The following is a 16,563-nucleotide window of genomic DNA, read 5'->3' as shown; positions in this document are numbered from 1 at the left end:
GTATATCAACTGATTAACAAGAATATATTAAATATAAGAATTACTTTGTAGAGCCAAGATGGCGGTGTAGGTAGACACACTGCGCCTCCTCGCACAACCAGAACTGACAGAAAATCCAACGACAAGAAGTCCCACACCAAGGAGATAAAAAAGAAACATACATCCAGACTGGTAGGAGGGGCGGAGACAGGCAGCCGGGGCAGAGAGGACTCAAGTTGCCTTGGCGGGACCGAGACTGGCGGAGTGTGGAACGAATGGGGCAGGCAGTCTGACCACTAACAGACCCTGCGGCCCTACATTTGCGCACAGATAAACCGAGAGGGCCAGACTCAGAGTGGCAGAGAACAGGGCAGGCAGTGTGGTGGGTAGCACCCTGCGGCCCCACATTCATGCACAGATAAACCGGATGAATGGCAGGGAGAGAAGCAGACCATGTAACCCAGGGCTCCAGTGTGGGGAAATAAAGCCTCAAACCTCTGAGTGAAAACACCATGGGGGCTGGGGCGGCAGCAGGAGAAACTCCCAGCTTCACAGGAGAGGTCATTGGAGAGACCCACAGGGGCCTAGAGAGTGCACAAGCCTACCCACTTGGGAATCAGCACCAGAGGGGCCCAATTTGATTGTGGATAGCAGAGGGAGTGACTGAAATCCAGTGGAGAGTGGAGCGGGCACCATTACTCCCTCTTGGCCCATCCCTCACATACAGCATCACAGCTCAGTGTCACAGCCCAGCGACCAGCATTACCCCGCCCCGGGGAACACCTAAAGCTCTGCCCCTTTAAATAACAGAAGCACCAAGACAAAAAAAAAAAAATGGCCCAAAGGAAAGAACACTTCAAAGCTCCAGAAATAATTCAACTAAGCAGCGAACAGATAGCCAACCTATCGGATGCACAGTTCAAAACACCGGTAATCAAGAAGCTCACAGAATTGGTTGAATTTGGTCGTAAACTAGATGAAAAAATGAAGGCTATGCTAAGAGAGACAAAGGAAAATGTACAGGGAATCAATAGTGAGGCGAAGGAAACTGGGACTCAAGTCAATGGTGTGGACCAGAAGGAAGAAAGAAACATCCAACCAGAAAAGAATGAAGAAACAAGAATTCGGAAAAATGAGGAGAGGCTTGGGAACCTCCAGGACATCTTGAAACGTTCCAACATCCGAATTGTAGGGGTGCCAGAAGGAGAAGAGGAAGAACAAAAAAATGAAAACTTATTTGAACAAATAATGAAGGAGAGCTTCTCTAATCTGGCAAAGGAAATAGACTTCCAGGAAGTCCAGGAAGCTCAGAGAGTCCCAAAGAAGCTGGACCCAAGGAGGAACACACCAAGGCACATCATCATTACATTCCCCAAGATGAAACAGAAGGAGAGAATCTTAGAAGCAGCAAGAGAAAAGAACACAGTTACCTACAAAGGACTTCCCATAAGACTATCAGCTGATTTCTCCAAAGAGACCTTACAGGCAAGAAGGGGCTGGCAAGAAGTATTCCAACTCATGAAAGGCAAGGACCTACACCCAAGATTGCTCTATCCAGCAAAGCTACCATTTAGAATGGAAGGGAAGATAAAGTGCTTCTCAGATAAGGTCAAGTTAAAGGAGTTCATCATCACCAAGCCCTTATTATATGAAATGTTAAAGGGACTTATCTAAGAAAAAGAAGATAAAAAATATGAACAGTAAAAATGACAGCAAACTCACAGTTATTAACAACCACACCTAAAACAAAAACAAAAGCAACCTAAGCAAACAACTAGAACAGGAACAGAACCACAGAAATGGAGATCACATGGAGGGTTATCAACAGGGGAGTGAGAGGGGGAGAGGGGGGGAAGGTACAGAGAATAAGTAGCATAAATGATAGGTGGAAAATAGACAGGGGGAGGGTAAGAATAGTGTAGGAAATGTAGAAGCCAAAGAACTTATAAGTATGACCCATGGACATGAACTATAGGGGGGGAATGTGGGAGGGAGGGGTGGGCAGGATGGAGTGGAGTGTGGGGGGGAATGGGACAACTGTAATAGCATAATCAATAAATATATTAAAAAAATTACTTTGAAAAAACAGGTAATTATCTATGTCATTTTGCCACTTAGAAAATGTGATAATGTAGCCTGGAAGTGAATTCGAAAATAATAATATTAATAACAACTATCATTAATAAAGTACTTTATATACTTTATCTTCTTTACTCATTACAAAAACTATCCCAATTTTGCAGAAGAGAAAGTTGAGGCTTAGAGTGGTTAAGTAACTTGCTTCATGGTCACACAGCCAGAATGTGACAGAATCAATACTGCAAAACCCAGAGTCTTCTCTCCTTTACCATCATGTCCTAATTTCCCTGTGTCACTCCCAGTAAATGTTTTGCCCAAGAACTTGCATGGGGCTTTCTGAATCGGCTCATCACCAGGTATGACACTGCCCCATGGTGTAGCCAAAGGGAGGGAGGGAGGACAAGAACCTTCTCTGCCTTAGAGAGGCAGCACCCTCTCCAGGCCAGCTGCAGTGCCCCATTGCAGCCATGAGTGAGGGCATCCAGGCTGGCTTCCCAGCACTTACTTCCTGGACACAGGCTCTCCTTGGTTACCTTTCTTGAGTAGCACCACAGTTGCATCGCAGTTGCTGCTGTCGTCGATTTCAGCATTGTTGGCCAAGCCATTGACCATGTTTCCAGCACCTTTCGTCCTCCTTTCAAAGCACTGATGTATGCAAGCGTTGTATCTAAGCAAAGGAGTAAGAGAAGAGAACCCATCAGCATTTGCTGTTCCTCCATTTTCCAACTCCCACCAAGTGTCCCTGAAGCCTGGATGCATTGTGGGGGATCCCACACCTCTAGTTATTATTTTTCTGTCATCCTATATCCCCTCATAATATACAACCTGTCCTATTTTCCAATTTAAGGATATATGGTATGTGAAAAGAAAACCAACATTACATAAATAAATAGTGATACACTGTTTTCTTTTCAGTGTCGATGGGGGCACTTCTGGGATGGAGTTTCCTCACTTGGAATCTATGCATGGAAGGACAGTGATGAGACTCAGTGGGATGGGGAAGGTCTACCTTCTCTGGGCCACATCTCCAGGGCCTTTGCTGTCAGGGACACACTTGGTGGGGAAAGGAGAAGGTGTCTTATCCATGCTGCTATCCTGGGCTGACAGTCTAGGTGTCTGTCTTTGGTTTTCTGAGGTCAGAGTTTGAAATCCTGTGAATCTCTGTTACTGTTATGCCATAATTTCAGGTTTGATGGGTTCTTGGCTTTATGAAAAAATTCTGGGGTATGATTTGCCAGAACGACTGAATGAAAACATTGTGCAGTGCTTCTTACAAGTGTATTGCAACGGAAGAAGCTCATATAAGTTCCTAGGATGTTTTTGGAGGGTAAAATATTCTGGTCCCTTCATCTTTAGTATTAGAAGGCTCCCAGAGAGGAATCCTAGAAAGCTCAAGGGTGAACACAGCTGGGCAGGTTTTCCAGGGCATTGTAGGCCACTGTTGCTTTTGCTACTCAAAGACCTAAAGGCTTCAGTGACTTACTGGCCATGGGATATCCCATTAAGGAATCCCACCAACTTGGTCTCTAGACTCCCTCTGGAATGGCACACAGGTATGACAACTCTAAATTGCCAGCTGGCAGGCCACTCAATCTGTGCCTCACCACACAAGTTTCTCTTCCTCATCACCTTTGCTGCTACAGACAAGAGGCTTTCAAGAGGCCCTCCTGCAGTACCCTATACCTGTTCTTTAGTCAGTGCAGCTGTGGGTGGGTGGGCATATGGGACAGGACAGTCATTATGGTACAGACAGAGGAGCTCTCTGTGACTCGGACTTCTCTTCCATGAGCACTTCCTGTACTCCCTGGGAGTGTGAGGTTCTTCCTACATTGCATTACAGGGAACAGAACACTAGTCAAAAATGATGGTTGTGGCTGTGAAAAGAGAAATGGACAGGCCAATCCTGGGGAATGCTCAAGGTTTATAAGAGGAAAGAAATGTAATTAGAACAGTACTATTGTGCAACTCTAAAGAAATAATGGAGCCAGATTTTGAGAATCAATGGCTGCCAATATCACAGAGAGACAGGAGACATCAGTGTGCTTGTTGATGGGAGAACTCACTACCCCTTGGGTCACAGTCTAACCTGAATCAGATAGATAGCTGACATATAGGAAACACAGAGGCCAAAGGAATGGGCTACACTACACCATAGGATGTAATCAACAATTTCCAAACTGTGGAAAACTCTGTAGAGCAAATAGTTCAACTTTGTTGAAGAATAAATTGAAAGAAAAAAAATAGAGGGGGAATTTATAGATTAAAAGAGATCCAAAACATGGAACTAACAATTGTAATAAAGACATTTATTTGGATTTTGATTTTTAAAATATTTATGACATTTATGAGATGACAATAAACCTGTAAAAATGTTTAGGAGATGATTGAAGATTTGAGCACTGATTAGATATTCAATTATATTGAAAACATCATTAATTTTAGGTGTGATAATTATGATGTTATGTTAAAAAATAAGTCCTTTTAGGGACAAATAAAGATTTTTATAGATGAATTGGCCTGATGTCTGAGGGCTTCAAGTTATATGGAAGGAAGGAAATAGATAGGGGTGTGGATGGAGCAAAGGTGGGTGGATGGTGGTTGGGGCTGGTAATGAGCACTTGGGATTGATCACACTATTTCAGCAATTTTCAACATTTTATCTCTCATGGTACACATAAACTAATTATTAAACTTCTGTAGCATACCACCCTGACTGGTATGGGTCAGTTGGTTGGGTGTCATCCTGCAAAGTGAAAGGTCACTGGTTCAATTCCTGGTCAGGGCACATGCCCAGGTTGCAGGTTTGGTCCCCATTCAGCACACAAACGAGAAACAACCTATGAATGTTTCTCTCTCACATCAATGTTTCTCTTTCCCTCTCTTTCTTCTTTTCTTTCCCTCTCTCTAAAAATAAAGAAATTCTGTGGCACACCAAAACATACACTTTTTGCCAATCTGACAAAAAAAATAAAAGGTATAATTTTGATTCATTCACACCAGAAAGCTATTGTGTTGGGTGTGGTCATTTTTAAATTTGACAATCCAAGGCAAAAGGGGTCAATGCCCCTGAGTAAATTGTCAGTTATTGCCTGTTTTATAAATTCTCGTGGCACACTGGTAGAAAATTGCTGCACTATTTTGTTGACTTTTTAAAAAATATATTCAATATTCTTCTCAATGAAAAGATCTCCCTGCTTTCTAGACTCAACAAGAGTGCCTTGCCCTACTGAAAGAGCTATGTGGGAGGGGAAGTGTTTCTATCATCTTGACCCAGGATTCACTTTCCACATAGAAATACTGACTTGCATGAAGGTTTGGTTTTAAAGTACAACTCTGTGTTATACATTTATTTGGATTTGGATAACAGGATAATAATACTATATATAGTAATATGAAAACTTTCTTGAAACTAGATATTGGTTAATAATTATGCTGTCATATCCCATCCTTACAAAAACCTTTGAGGTATGAAGTATTACTAACCCTGTTTCGTAGAAGAGGAAACTAAGATTCAAAATGGCTGAATAACTTGGCCAATATCCCACTGCTAGGAAGTGGCGGAGTAGGCTCTACGGCCAGGGCTTAATGTGAAGCACTTCTTCTTAACCACCAGACCATATTGCCTCACCTGGGAACCAAATTCCAAAGAAGTGACCCAGATGTACAGAAATCAATTCCTACTAAGGCCAGGTATGCCTCATGCTCCCATGAAGTTTCTGGCCAAACTGAATTGCTTTTTGACCTCCTGACAGAATGTTTAAAGTCATTTTAAAGCATCTACCCAGGAGGCAGCTGATGATTCTAATATATGCATTTTTAACTGCTGCTGCTCTGTTTTATATTTTTAATTGAGTGTTTTAAATTTTGTGCTTGCACCCTAAAGCTATTTTATTGTGAAGCATGCAATTTTATAAATCAGATTCTATAAAACCCAATGATTAAAGCCTCTGATTGCAGAGGGGGGATGGCCAAAGACAGAGAATTCAATTTAGAACTTAGGACCAGAATTTATGTAGAAAATTTTGTGAGCACAGTAGCTGCCCTTGCTATTTTATTTGTATCCTGCTGGTTTAAACAGCTGGAAGGTTGGTAAAGCTGAGGTATCAGAGGAAACACACCTCATTAGCTTTCACACTGGCTATGATTTGGAAGAGAGGAGAGAAATTGTTCTCTGTGTTCTCTTAATGTCCACATGCACCGCCAGCAACTCACAGGATGTAGGTTGGCTTGGTAGAGGGGTGCAGTGGTCATAGGAGATGTACTCGCAAAATCCTTCAACCCACTTTCCTATTAGACTAGCTTTGGTTTTGAAGACCTTATTCTGTGGACCCTCTAGCGAATTCAGTATGGGATATGCTTTCATCTAAATTTAGACTGAAAACCCAGATCGATGTGGGGCAAATAGAAGACACTCAATCAATTCTTTGTAATAATTGACCAATATACCTTTTCAAAAGGGAAGAAAGGGACTCTTGACTCTTTGGGAACTTAAACTTAGAGCTTCATAAAGTTTTTTAAAAGTTAATAATCAAATAAAAGGACACCAGAGGAACATATGTATTGTTGAGGTCTCCCTACTGTGGCACCAATTTCCTAGTAGTTTTGCTATTTGGGAGAAAGGGGAGCAAGATGGCTGTTCCCATCTTTACAGGCTTTTCCTTTGGGATCTAGATGTGTTGGAAAGCCTCTGGACCAACTCTGGTTTTTGTGGGAGTCCATCCATTGGTATTTTTAAATGAAAGGTGATTAGTGGTAAAAGCACCTCATTTCTTGGACAGTTATCTCATGGTAACTCCATACCAGGACACTTTAGAAGTGCCCTCTTCCGGTAATAAGACCCAGATGTTGGGTCCACACTGACCATTGGCAGCTCCTAAGGTGAGGCCTGGATGCCATTGTGAGTGGATTGGTGGAAGACCACTTACAGTCCACCCTAGACATCAGCCAAGCCAGGTCCTAACTTCACTGTTCATGCGACCTTTGCCAATGGCCACACTGATTTCTCCGAACAGGTCTCTCAGCCAGGAGTGGCCAAAAGTAATTATTGTCAGGTCTCACAGCAAGAAAAAGTTGACATGTCAGTTTCAGACTGTTACCTGATATGTCCAAACTGGCAATTTCTGAAAGCATTCTACATTTTTGCCCCTTGAGAAGGTAGTCACTCCTGTGGTCACATATGCTAGGGAAAGTTCAGGCCAGTTTAGAGGAAAAGAAACAGCCCCATGGGGACAGGCAGCTGTAGCACAGAACATCTCCACACTATTTATAAGCTCCTCATCTCAATGGTACTTGGCAAAAAGATGAGCCAGCAGGTTGAGTAAGCACAACCTTGGTGCTTACATTTTACTTTAGAGTTATGAGGAACATCTGCACAGTATAATTCTTGATACGAATAGCAAGCTCTCCAGACTCCATGGGGAAAAAGAACATATGATGTGGTGGGTTTAAAATATATCCACAAGTTCTTTGACACTCCTCCTTTCAAAAGGCAAAGCGGACCCCTTGAATGTGGACTGGACTTAGTGACTTGCTTCTAATAAACAGAGTATGACAGAAGTGATGGTGTGTGACTTATGAGTGTAGATTATAAAAGGCATTTTAGGGTCCTTCTTGCTCTCTCTAGAAGCTCCTGTGTGGGGGACACTTGAGTAGCCTTAAGGAGAGGCCCATGTGGTGAGGAACTGAGGCCTGCAGCCAACAGCCAGCATCAACTCACCAGCTGTGCCAGTGGACCATCTTGGAGCCCCAGTCAAGTAGATGACGCCCCCCGCTGGCCAACCTCTCATCTGCAATCTCATGAAAAACCCTGAGCTAGAACTCTCCAGTTAAGCTGCTCTGGGTGCCTAATTCTCAGAAACTGTATGAGATAATACATGCTTATGGTTTTAAGCCACTGAGTTTTGGGGTCATTTTTACACAGTACCAAAGGACCATATGGATAATGGAAGTCCACAAATATTTGATCCATGGTTTTAGTAATCTTTTAATTAGCTCTGGTCCCTTCTATCATCCTACATAGAAGCATAGGTAATTAAATTTTACCTCCTTTCTTGTTATAAAAGTGAAGAAACAACTAAAGGCTAGGTTGCCAGGTTTTAAAGAGACCTTTCTCTTGTGTGATTCCTCAAATTAAACACAAGCTTTGATTCCACCATTACACATGGGTTGGAAGGGTCTTTGCTATTGCTACTAATCAAAGCTGCAATGATTCACAGCAGGTTGCCAAGGAAGCCAGTTGAGTTTGTGACAATATAGATTGAAAGCCAGCCAGGTATCTACCTTCTCCCCTGTTCCTCTTTGCACATTATCACATAATGTTGAATGTAGGGAAAAGTTTTAAAAAGGAAACTAAGAAGGTATTTTACTTACTTCATGATGACAATGTAGATAAGATACATCAGCACAAGGACTAATGACTCCCACCTGTGTATACACCAAGACAGGCTAGTTAAAGAAAGTCACCATAGGCAGATGGGCAATACATTAGCCTATCTTTAAAAACGTATTTAATGTGAATGGCAGTTAAACCTGACAAGCATAGCAAGGATAAGGCAGACATGCAGACTGGTTACAAATGTTTCCTGGTCTACAGACAGTTTCTATACTGCGTATAGCTTTCAATTCTCTTTTTCTTCTGTACCTAAAAAAAAAATGCTCCTTCCTCTGTTATGCACTTACCCAAAAGAGATCTTTTTTTTTTTTCCAAAGGAGTTCTTTGAATGCAGTGAGCCTTCATAATATTGCTGAATATAGGCCTTTATATTTATAAATCTGTCCACAGCTTAATCATTTGCTAAAACTATTTATATGTACAAAGAGCAAATGACAGGAATAGATAGGCACAACTGAGGGATTGCTGAATACACAGGAGCAAGGCATAAGTAGAGCAAGAGGAAGAAAGTGGCAGGGTCGGGGGTGGGCAGAGGGAGGGAGGGACACAGAGACAGAGAAAACCTTTCAGGGAAGGGGTCAACAGGAAAGATAAGAATGAATGAGTGTCAAAATGGTCAAGAGAAAAAGAATAATAAAACCCACTGAAATGTATTTTGAAATTCTGATAATTTGAATACTTTTATTTTCTTTATTTTAGTAACTTCTTCCAACTAAAAAACAAAGGGAACTTGATTTCTAAATTCCCTTTTGGTTGTAGAATTAAATTATCAACCAACTGAAGGTGTAATTTTGGCTTCCAGAAAAGATTACTAGAGAATGGTCTATGAAGAAATTGTAGGTTATGCCTTTCCTCCTTTTTTTCTTTTCAAGTTCTATGCCTAGAAATTGACCCTAGGAAAATATGTGGTGAAATATAAAAAGGATGCACACACAAGGGTTTTTGTTGCAGTGGTGTTTATAAAAGTGAAGTGCTGGAAAGAAGCAAAATGGTTATAGGAAAGGAGCAAAAATGGTTATACACATATGTTAAGTATGTCTATACAATGGACTACCATGCATCCAGGAAGAATGATTATGCAGGACTGAAGGAAGATGGCAGAGGAATGAATGGGAATCACACTGACTTCCTCCCAGGACAAATATGGAATTACAACTCAATTATGGAGAAACCACCCGGAGCAAACAACTGAGCAATAGCCAGAGAGAAGCATATAACTTCGGACATACAGAACCAGCTTCAGCACAACTGGTCTGGTAAGGAGTGTGGTGGAGACTCAAGAGGTCTGGCTGGGCACCCATGGGTGGCAGTGTGGGTGGGATAATTAAGCAGTTGGTTGGATCCCCCAAAGAAGATTGGGGTCTAAACCCTAAGCTAGGATTCCTAGCCTAGAACATCACAGCCACAAAAGTACATAGATAACAACCAGTGGAAAAAGCAGCAGGGTTGCTCTCTGCCAGAGACAGATGGTCAGAGACACAAAGGCCATTTAAAGGGCCGACATACAAATTTTCATTTGCAACCACTTACCCGGGGCTCAGGCAAAGTCAGGGGCAGAGTGGGTTGGAGATGCCTGAGGACAGACTGGAAATGGAAGCCTTGGGGAGAGAACTTGGAGAGAGTAGCCACCAGATCTGGTGCTGAGTCATCCCCCAGATGTCAGCAGCCTTTATGCTCAGGCAGACCACTCCCCTGTGAGTGTCAGTAGCCTGAGGGGGAGCAATAGCCCCAACCCCAGGAGGGTCTCTGCCATGGCCCTTTGGTGCTTAAGCCTGACTACTGAGTCCTAGTGACCAGATAAACAACCGAAGGAGACAGCCAGAGACAATAGATCACTGGCAAAGGAGGGGCAAAGTGGACTAGAGAGACTTGAAGAGAGACTGGGGACAAAGGCTTTGGGGAGAGAACTGAGAAAGCAGCTGCAGGGATCTCGAGTTGAGCCACCCCCAAACGCAGCAACCATCCTGCTCAGACGGCTCCCCTCCAAACAGCAGGTACCTGAGGGGAAACAACAGCCCCACTGCAGGAGGGATTCAGCCCTGCCCTACAGTGCTTAAATCTGACTGCTGAGTGCAGAGGGACCATATTAACAATTGAAAGAGACAGCCAGTGACAGCTGATCACTAGAAGTATCCAACAGGCTGCCTAAGGTCAGATGGGGTCAAGATCTGACATCACCAGAGGCAGATCCAGGAAGATAAAAAACAGTGCTAATTACAAGAGACTACCAATACAAAAGCCACTGTGGTCTTTTTCATGATTTGTGTTATTTTCTTTCCTGCATAGCTTTATAACATTCATTTCTCATCTAGCAAATCTGTATAATAAGTCACTAGATGTTATACTATAGTGTATTTCAATTCACATATTTTGCCCCTCCCTTCTCTTAGCCCATCTTACCTTCCTCTTTCCTTGCAATATTCTCATTTCAAATTTGATTTTCTCTCTAGCTACAACTTGTTTTCATTCCACACTCTTACTATTTCCCCGCTGTCCAGACACTCAAAATGAATTCTCTGGTCCAGGGTCATTTCTCATCCTTTGGTCCAGCTACCAAAATACCCGTGTTCTCTCTAAACCTGTAACAAACCTTGCTAGTTGGTTGTGGGTAGGGTAGTTGTTGTTGCATTGTTTATCAAGGTTATCACTAGAGCTTCACTAATTCTGTATTTCAAATAACAAATTTTACTGGACCTCTCTCCTACTCTTTTTTTTTTTACTCAAATTTTAATTAAGCCTTCTTAGCATATTTTTGTCATCTTTCTTCTATTTCTCTTTCATCCTGCCCTTTATTTTTCTTTATTCTCATTTTTTTCTATTCCTTTACATCCCAAATTTTAATTTTTCCCTCACTTAGTCTAGTTTTTGTTCCTCACTCTTAGTATTCCCTCTCCCTGTATCATTACAAAATCACTTTCCAATCCTTTAAACATCTCTTAGACTTTTCTTTGTTTCTTTTTTCCCTCTTATTCCATACCACCTATATTAACTTTAGCTTATTTGTTGTTGATAGTACTCTGATGGATCTTTCTTTCCAATTTGGCCCCTATATTATATTAATTATTTAATATTTTTCCTTCCTTTTTCTTTCTGTCTCTCACTTTATTTTATTTTATACTACTTTAATTTCTGTTTAAACCTAATGTTATATGCTTCCCTTCTCATACTCTATCCAACAGTCTTCACTCCCTTTATTTATTCATGAGGTAAACTTTACCTTCTCTCTTTCCATTGCTCAAACTCCCAAATCTTATCAGTGCTACTCCCTCTACTGTCTCAAAATCATTTCTCTTTCAGTAGGTCATCTCATATCCACTCTCTTCTCTTATAATAGTATTAATTCATTACACCCGTATTAATACTGCTACTAGCAGTATTAATGAGCAGTACTTATTAATAAGCAGTACTGTTCATTAGCTATTGGTAGTAGTGGGGGACAGTTATATTTGCAGATGTGGGTTTGTTTCTTGGGCTCTGTGGTTTTGTTCAGGCAGCACCTGTACAAAAGCACACAAGACATGGTGGGCGAAGTGACCCTCAGTCAACCAGCAGCAGGGAAGGAGCCATGAAAGAACAACCCAACAACAATCAAGTTCAATTACATCCAGAAAACCAGCATAAAAGGCATAAAGGACATCCCAAGAACATCAAGTTCAGGTGATCAAGGAGACTGCACCACTGTATCTCACAGGCCTCCCACCATAGAAGTTCACACCACAAAGTCAGAAAGTCAAAACAGATCAATTTAAGAAACAGAAGCAAACAAGAAGAGTCCCACAAACAATGGGAAGACAAAGAAACAACCCCCAAACTAAAGGAAAGGAGGAATCCTCAGGAAGAATGCTAAATGAAATAGAGGAAAGTCAACTATCAGATATTGAGTTCAAAACAATAGTTATAAGGAAGCTCAATGAACTCGGTGCAAACTACCAAAAACTACAGGGAAATTATGAGGAACTTAATGCAAACTATATCAGCATAAAAAAGGACATAGAAACAATTAACAAGGGCCAAGAAGAAATGAGAACACATTTTCTGAATTAAAGAAAACAGTAGAAGGAATCAAAAGCAGGCTCAATGAATCAGAGGATCGAATCAGTGAGCTGGAGGGCAAAGTAGAAAAAACCTCCGAAAAAGAACAAGAAAAAGAAAAAAGACTGAAAAAAATGAAGAGGGGTTTAAAAAAATGCAGGACAATATGAAATGGAATAGTATCTGTATAATAGGGATACCAGAAGGACAAGAAGAGGAGCAAGGGATAGAAAACCTGTTTGAAAAATTAATGACGGAAAACTTCCCTAATTTGATGAGAGAAGAAGCCACACAAGTCCAGGAAGCAGAAAGGGTCCCACAAGAGGAACCCAAAGAGGCCCATTACAAGACACATCATAATTAAAATGGCAAAATTCCAAGACAAAGAGAGAATACTAAAGGCAGCAAGGGAGAAACAAGAAGTAAAATACAAGAAACCCTGATAAGGCTAGTAGCTGACTTATCAATAGAAACATTACATGCCAGAAGGGAAAGGCATGAAATATTCCAATTGATGAAAAGCAAAGGCCTGAAACTGAGACTACTCTATCCAGCAAGGCTCTCAATTAAAATGGAAGGCCAAGTAAGGAGGTTCCTGGACAAAAGAAGGCTAAAAGATTACACCTCCACCAAACCAGCACTGCAAGATATACAAAAGGGACTGCTTTAAGAAGAGGAAGAAAAACACTGAGAGAGAAAGGAACAAAGGTACAAAGGGAGTAAAATGACAATGAAAAGTACCTATCAATAATAACTTTAATGTAAATGGATTAATGCTCCAATGAAAAGACATAGGGTAGCTGAATATATAAGAAAACATGACTCACACATATGCTGCCTACAAGAGACCCACCTCAGAACAAAAGACATACACAGACTGAAAGTGAAAGATTAGAAAAAAAATATTACAAAAATGGACAGGGAAAAAAAAGCTGGGCTAGCAATACTTATATTGGACAAAATAGACTTCAAAACAAAGGCCATAAAAAGAGACTCAGAAGGACAGTTCATAATAGTCAAGGGAAGAATCCATCAAGAAGACATAAACATTATAAACATATAGGCTCCCAACATAGGAACACCCAAAAAATAAGGAGAATCTTGGAGGACTTCAAGAAAGATAGAGACAGCAACATACATATACTAGGGTATTTTAACACCCCACTGTCAAAAATTGATAGATCTTCCAAACAAAATATCAACAAGGATATTGTGGCATTGAATAATGCCCTAGATCAAATGGACTTAACTGATATATATAGGAACCTTTCATACCAAAGAAGCAAAATCCACATTCTTTTCAAAAGCACATGGAATATTTTCAAAGATAGATCTCATGATAGGAAACAAAACAAGCCTCAACAAATTCAAGAAAATTGAAATCATATCAAACATCTTCTCAGACCACAAGGGCCTGACACTAGAAACCAACCCCAAGGGAATAACTCAAAAACACTCAAACTCATGGAGATTCAATACCATGCTATTAAACAATGAATGGGTTAATAAAAAGATTAAAGAAAAAAATCAGAGTTTCTGGAAACAAATATATTCAGAAAAAGCATTTAATAAAATACAGCACCATTTATGATTAAATAACTCAGCAAAGTGGGAATACAGGGAGCATTCCTCAACATAATAAAAGCCTTATATGAGAGACCTACAGCTAATATCATACTCAACGAGGAAAAACTAAAAGCTTTCCCACTAAGATCAGGGATAAGACAAGGTTGCCTGTTTTCACCACTTCTATTCAACATAGTATTGGAAGCCCTAGCCACAGCAATCAGACAAGAAAAATAAATAAAAGGCATCCAACAATTTGGAAAGGAGGAAGTAAAACTGTCATTGTTTGCAGATGACATAATAGTGTATATAGAAAACCCTACAGACTCCACCAAAAAACGACTTGATCTAATAAATGAATTTGGCAAAAAATCAGGATACAAAGTCAATATTCAGAAATCGAAGGCAGTTTTGAACACCAACAATGAAATATCAGAAACAGAAATCAGGATAAAATCCCATTTGCTATAGCAACAAGAAAAATAAAATACCTCAGAATAACCCTAACCAAGGAGGTAAAAGACCTGTACCCAGAAAACTACACAACACTAAAGAAAGAAATCAAGGAAGACACAAACAAATGGAAGCATATACCATGTTCATAGATTGGAAGACTTAACATCATCAAAATGTCTGTACTACCTAAAGCAATCCATAGATTCAACTCCATCCCTATTAAAATACCAATGACATATTTCACAGATATAGAACAAACACTTCAAAAATTTATATGGAACCATAAATGACACTGAATAGCTCCAGGATTTTGAGAAAGAAGAACAAAGTAGGTGGGATTACCATATCTGACATCAAACTATATATTACAAGGTATGGTAATCAAAACAGTCTGGTACTGGCATAAAAACAGACACATAGATCAATGGAACCGAATAGAGAGCAAAGAAATAAACCCAAGTCTCTATGGTCAATTAATACTCAACAAAGGGGACATAAACATAAAATGGAATCAAAATAGCCTCTTCAACAAATGGTGTTGGGAGAGCTGGAGAGCTACATGCAAAAACATGAAACTCATTCACCAACTAACACCATACACAAAAATAAACTCAAGATGGATAAAAGACTTAAATATAATTGTGACACCATAAAAATCCTAGAGGAGAACATAGGCAGGAAAATCTCAGATATTCCACGCAGCAGTATTTTCACTGACATGTCCCCTACAGCAAGGGACATAAAGGAAAGAATAAATACATGGACTTCATCAAAATAAAAAGCTTCTGCACAGCTAAAGAAAACATTAGCAAAACGAAAGGGAAAATATATTTTCCAATGATATCTGGGACAAGGGTTTGATCTCCAAAATATATAAAGAACTAACACAACTCCACACCAGGAAGACAAACAACCCGATTAAAAAATGGGCAAAGGACCTGAACAGACACTTTTGCAAGGAGGTCACACAGAGGTCCCAGAGACATATGAAAGGATACTCAGCATCACTAGCCATCAGAGAAATGCAAATTAAAACCACAATGAGATACCACTTCATACCAGTCAGAATGGCCATCATAACCAAATCAACAAACAAGTGCTGGTGAGGTTGTGGAGAAAAGCAAACCCTAGGGCACTGTTGGTGGGAATGCAGACTGGTGCAGCCACTGTGGAAAACAGTATGGAATTTCCTCAGAAAACTAAAAATGGGATTAGTTTTGACTCAGCAATTCCGCTGCTGGGTTTATACCCTAAGAACCCTGAAACACCAATCCAAAAGAACCTATGCACCCCAATGTTCATAGCAGCACAATTTACCAAAGCCAAGTGCTGGAAGCAGCCTAGGTGCCCATCGATAAATGAGTGGATCACTAAACTATGGTACATTTACACAGTGGAATGCTACACAGCAGAAAGAAAGAAGGAGCTCCTACCCTTCATGACAGCATGGGTGGATCTGGACAGCATTATGCTAAGTGAAGTAATCCAGGCAGTGAAAGACAAATACCATGTGATCTCACCTATAAGTGGAACCTAATCAACAAAACAAACAAACAAGGGAAATATAGCCAGAGACATTGAAATCAACAACAAACTGACAGTAACCAGAGGGGAAGGGAGAGGGAAATAATGTGGGAAAGAAGGGAAAGGGATGTAAATGAACATGAATGAGGGACCCCTGGATGGAGCCAAGTGGGGATGGGATTGAGGGTGGGAAGTGGGCATGGGTAGGGTGGGGGAAAGTGGTGGTAGGAAAATGGAGACAACTGTATTCATACATCAATTAAAAAAAGAATGATGATGCAAATGTATATGTATTTATTATATAAAGTACTTGTGATGCTATGAGAGAAGAAATCGGGTTGTCCAAATTCCATGAACTTTTGCTACATTTCTTGGCTTCTCTCTTAGCAAACCTTCTCAAAGGGTTGCATACACTTTGTTCCAGCACTTCACATTTTCTTGGCAGATTTCTCTAGTCTATATTCTATATCCGCCAATCCCCTGAACTCTTGGCAATGACACCTGCACCCTCCATCTACACAAATCCAGGGTTGGTT

General features: G+C 40.7%; 1 protein-coding gene across 2 annotated transcripts in view; it reads right to left on the bottom strand.

Moving 5' to 3' along the window:
• The window catches only part of SLC24A3 (solute carrier family 24 member 3), a 543,873-nt gene that overhangs the window by 47,031 nt on the left and 480,279 nt on the right, over nt 1–16,563 (bottom strand). For both annotated transcript variants that reach the window (XM_053926044.2, XM_024559437.4), the window contains 2 exons: nt 8,428–8,481; nt 2,592–2,725 (listed from right to left, as the gene is read on the bottom strand). In XM_053926044.2, coding sequence (XP_053782019.1) covers nt 2,592–2,725; nt 8,428–8,481 — 188 coding nt within the window. The remainder of the gene's footprint in view (nt 1–2,591; nt 2,726–8,427; nt 8,482–16,563) is intronic.

The sequence above is a fragment of the Desmodus rotundus genome, chromosome 6 (assembly GCF_022682495.2).
Source record: "Desmodus rotundus isolate HL8 chromosome 6, HLdesRot8A.1, whole genome shotgun sequence".
In the NCBI taxonomy this organism is placed as follows: Eukaryota; Metazoa; Chordata; class Mammalia; order Chiroptera; family Phyllostomidae; genus Desmodus; species Desmodus rotundus.
The sequence above is the reverse complement of the archived record's forward strand: the minus strand, read 5'-3'. Positions and strand labels throughout refer to the sequence as shown.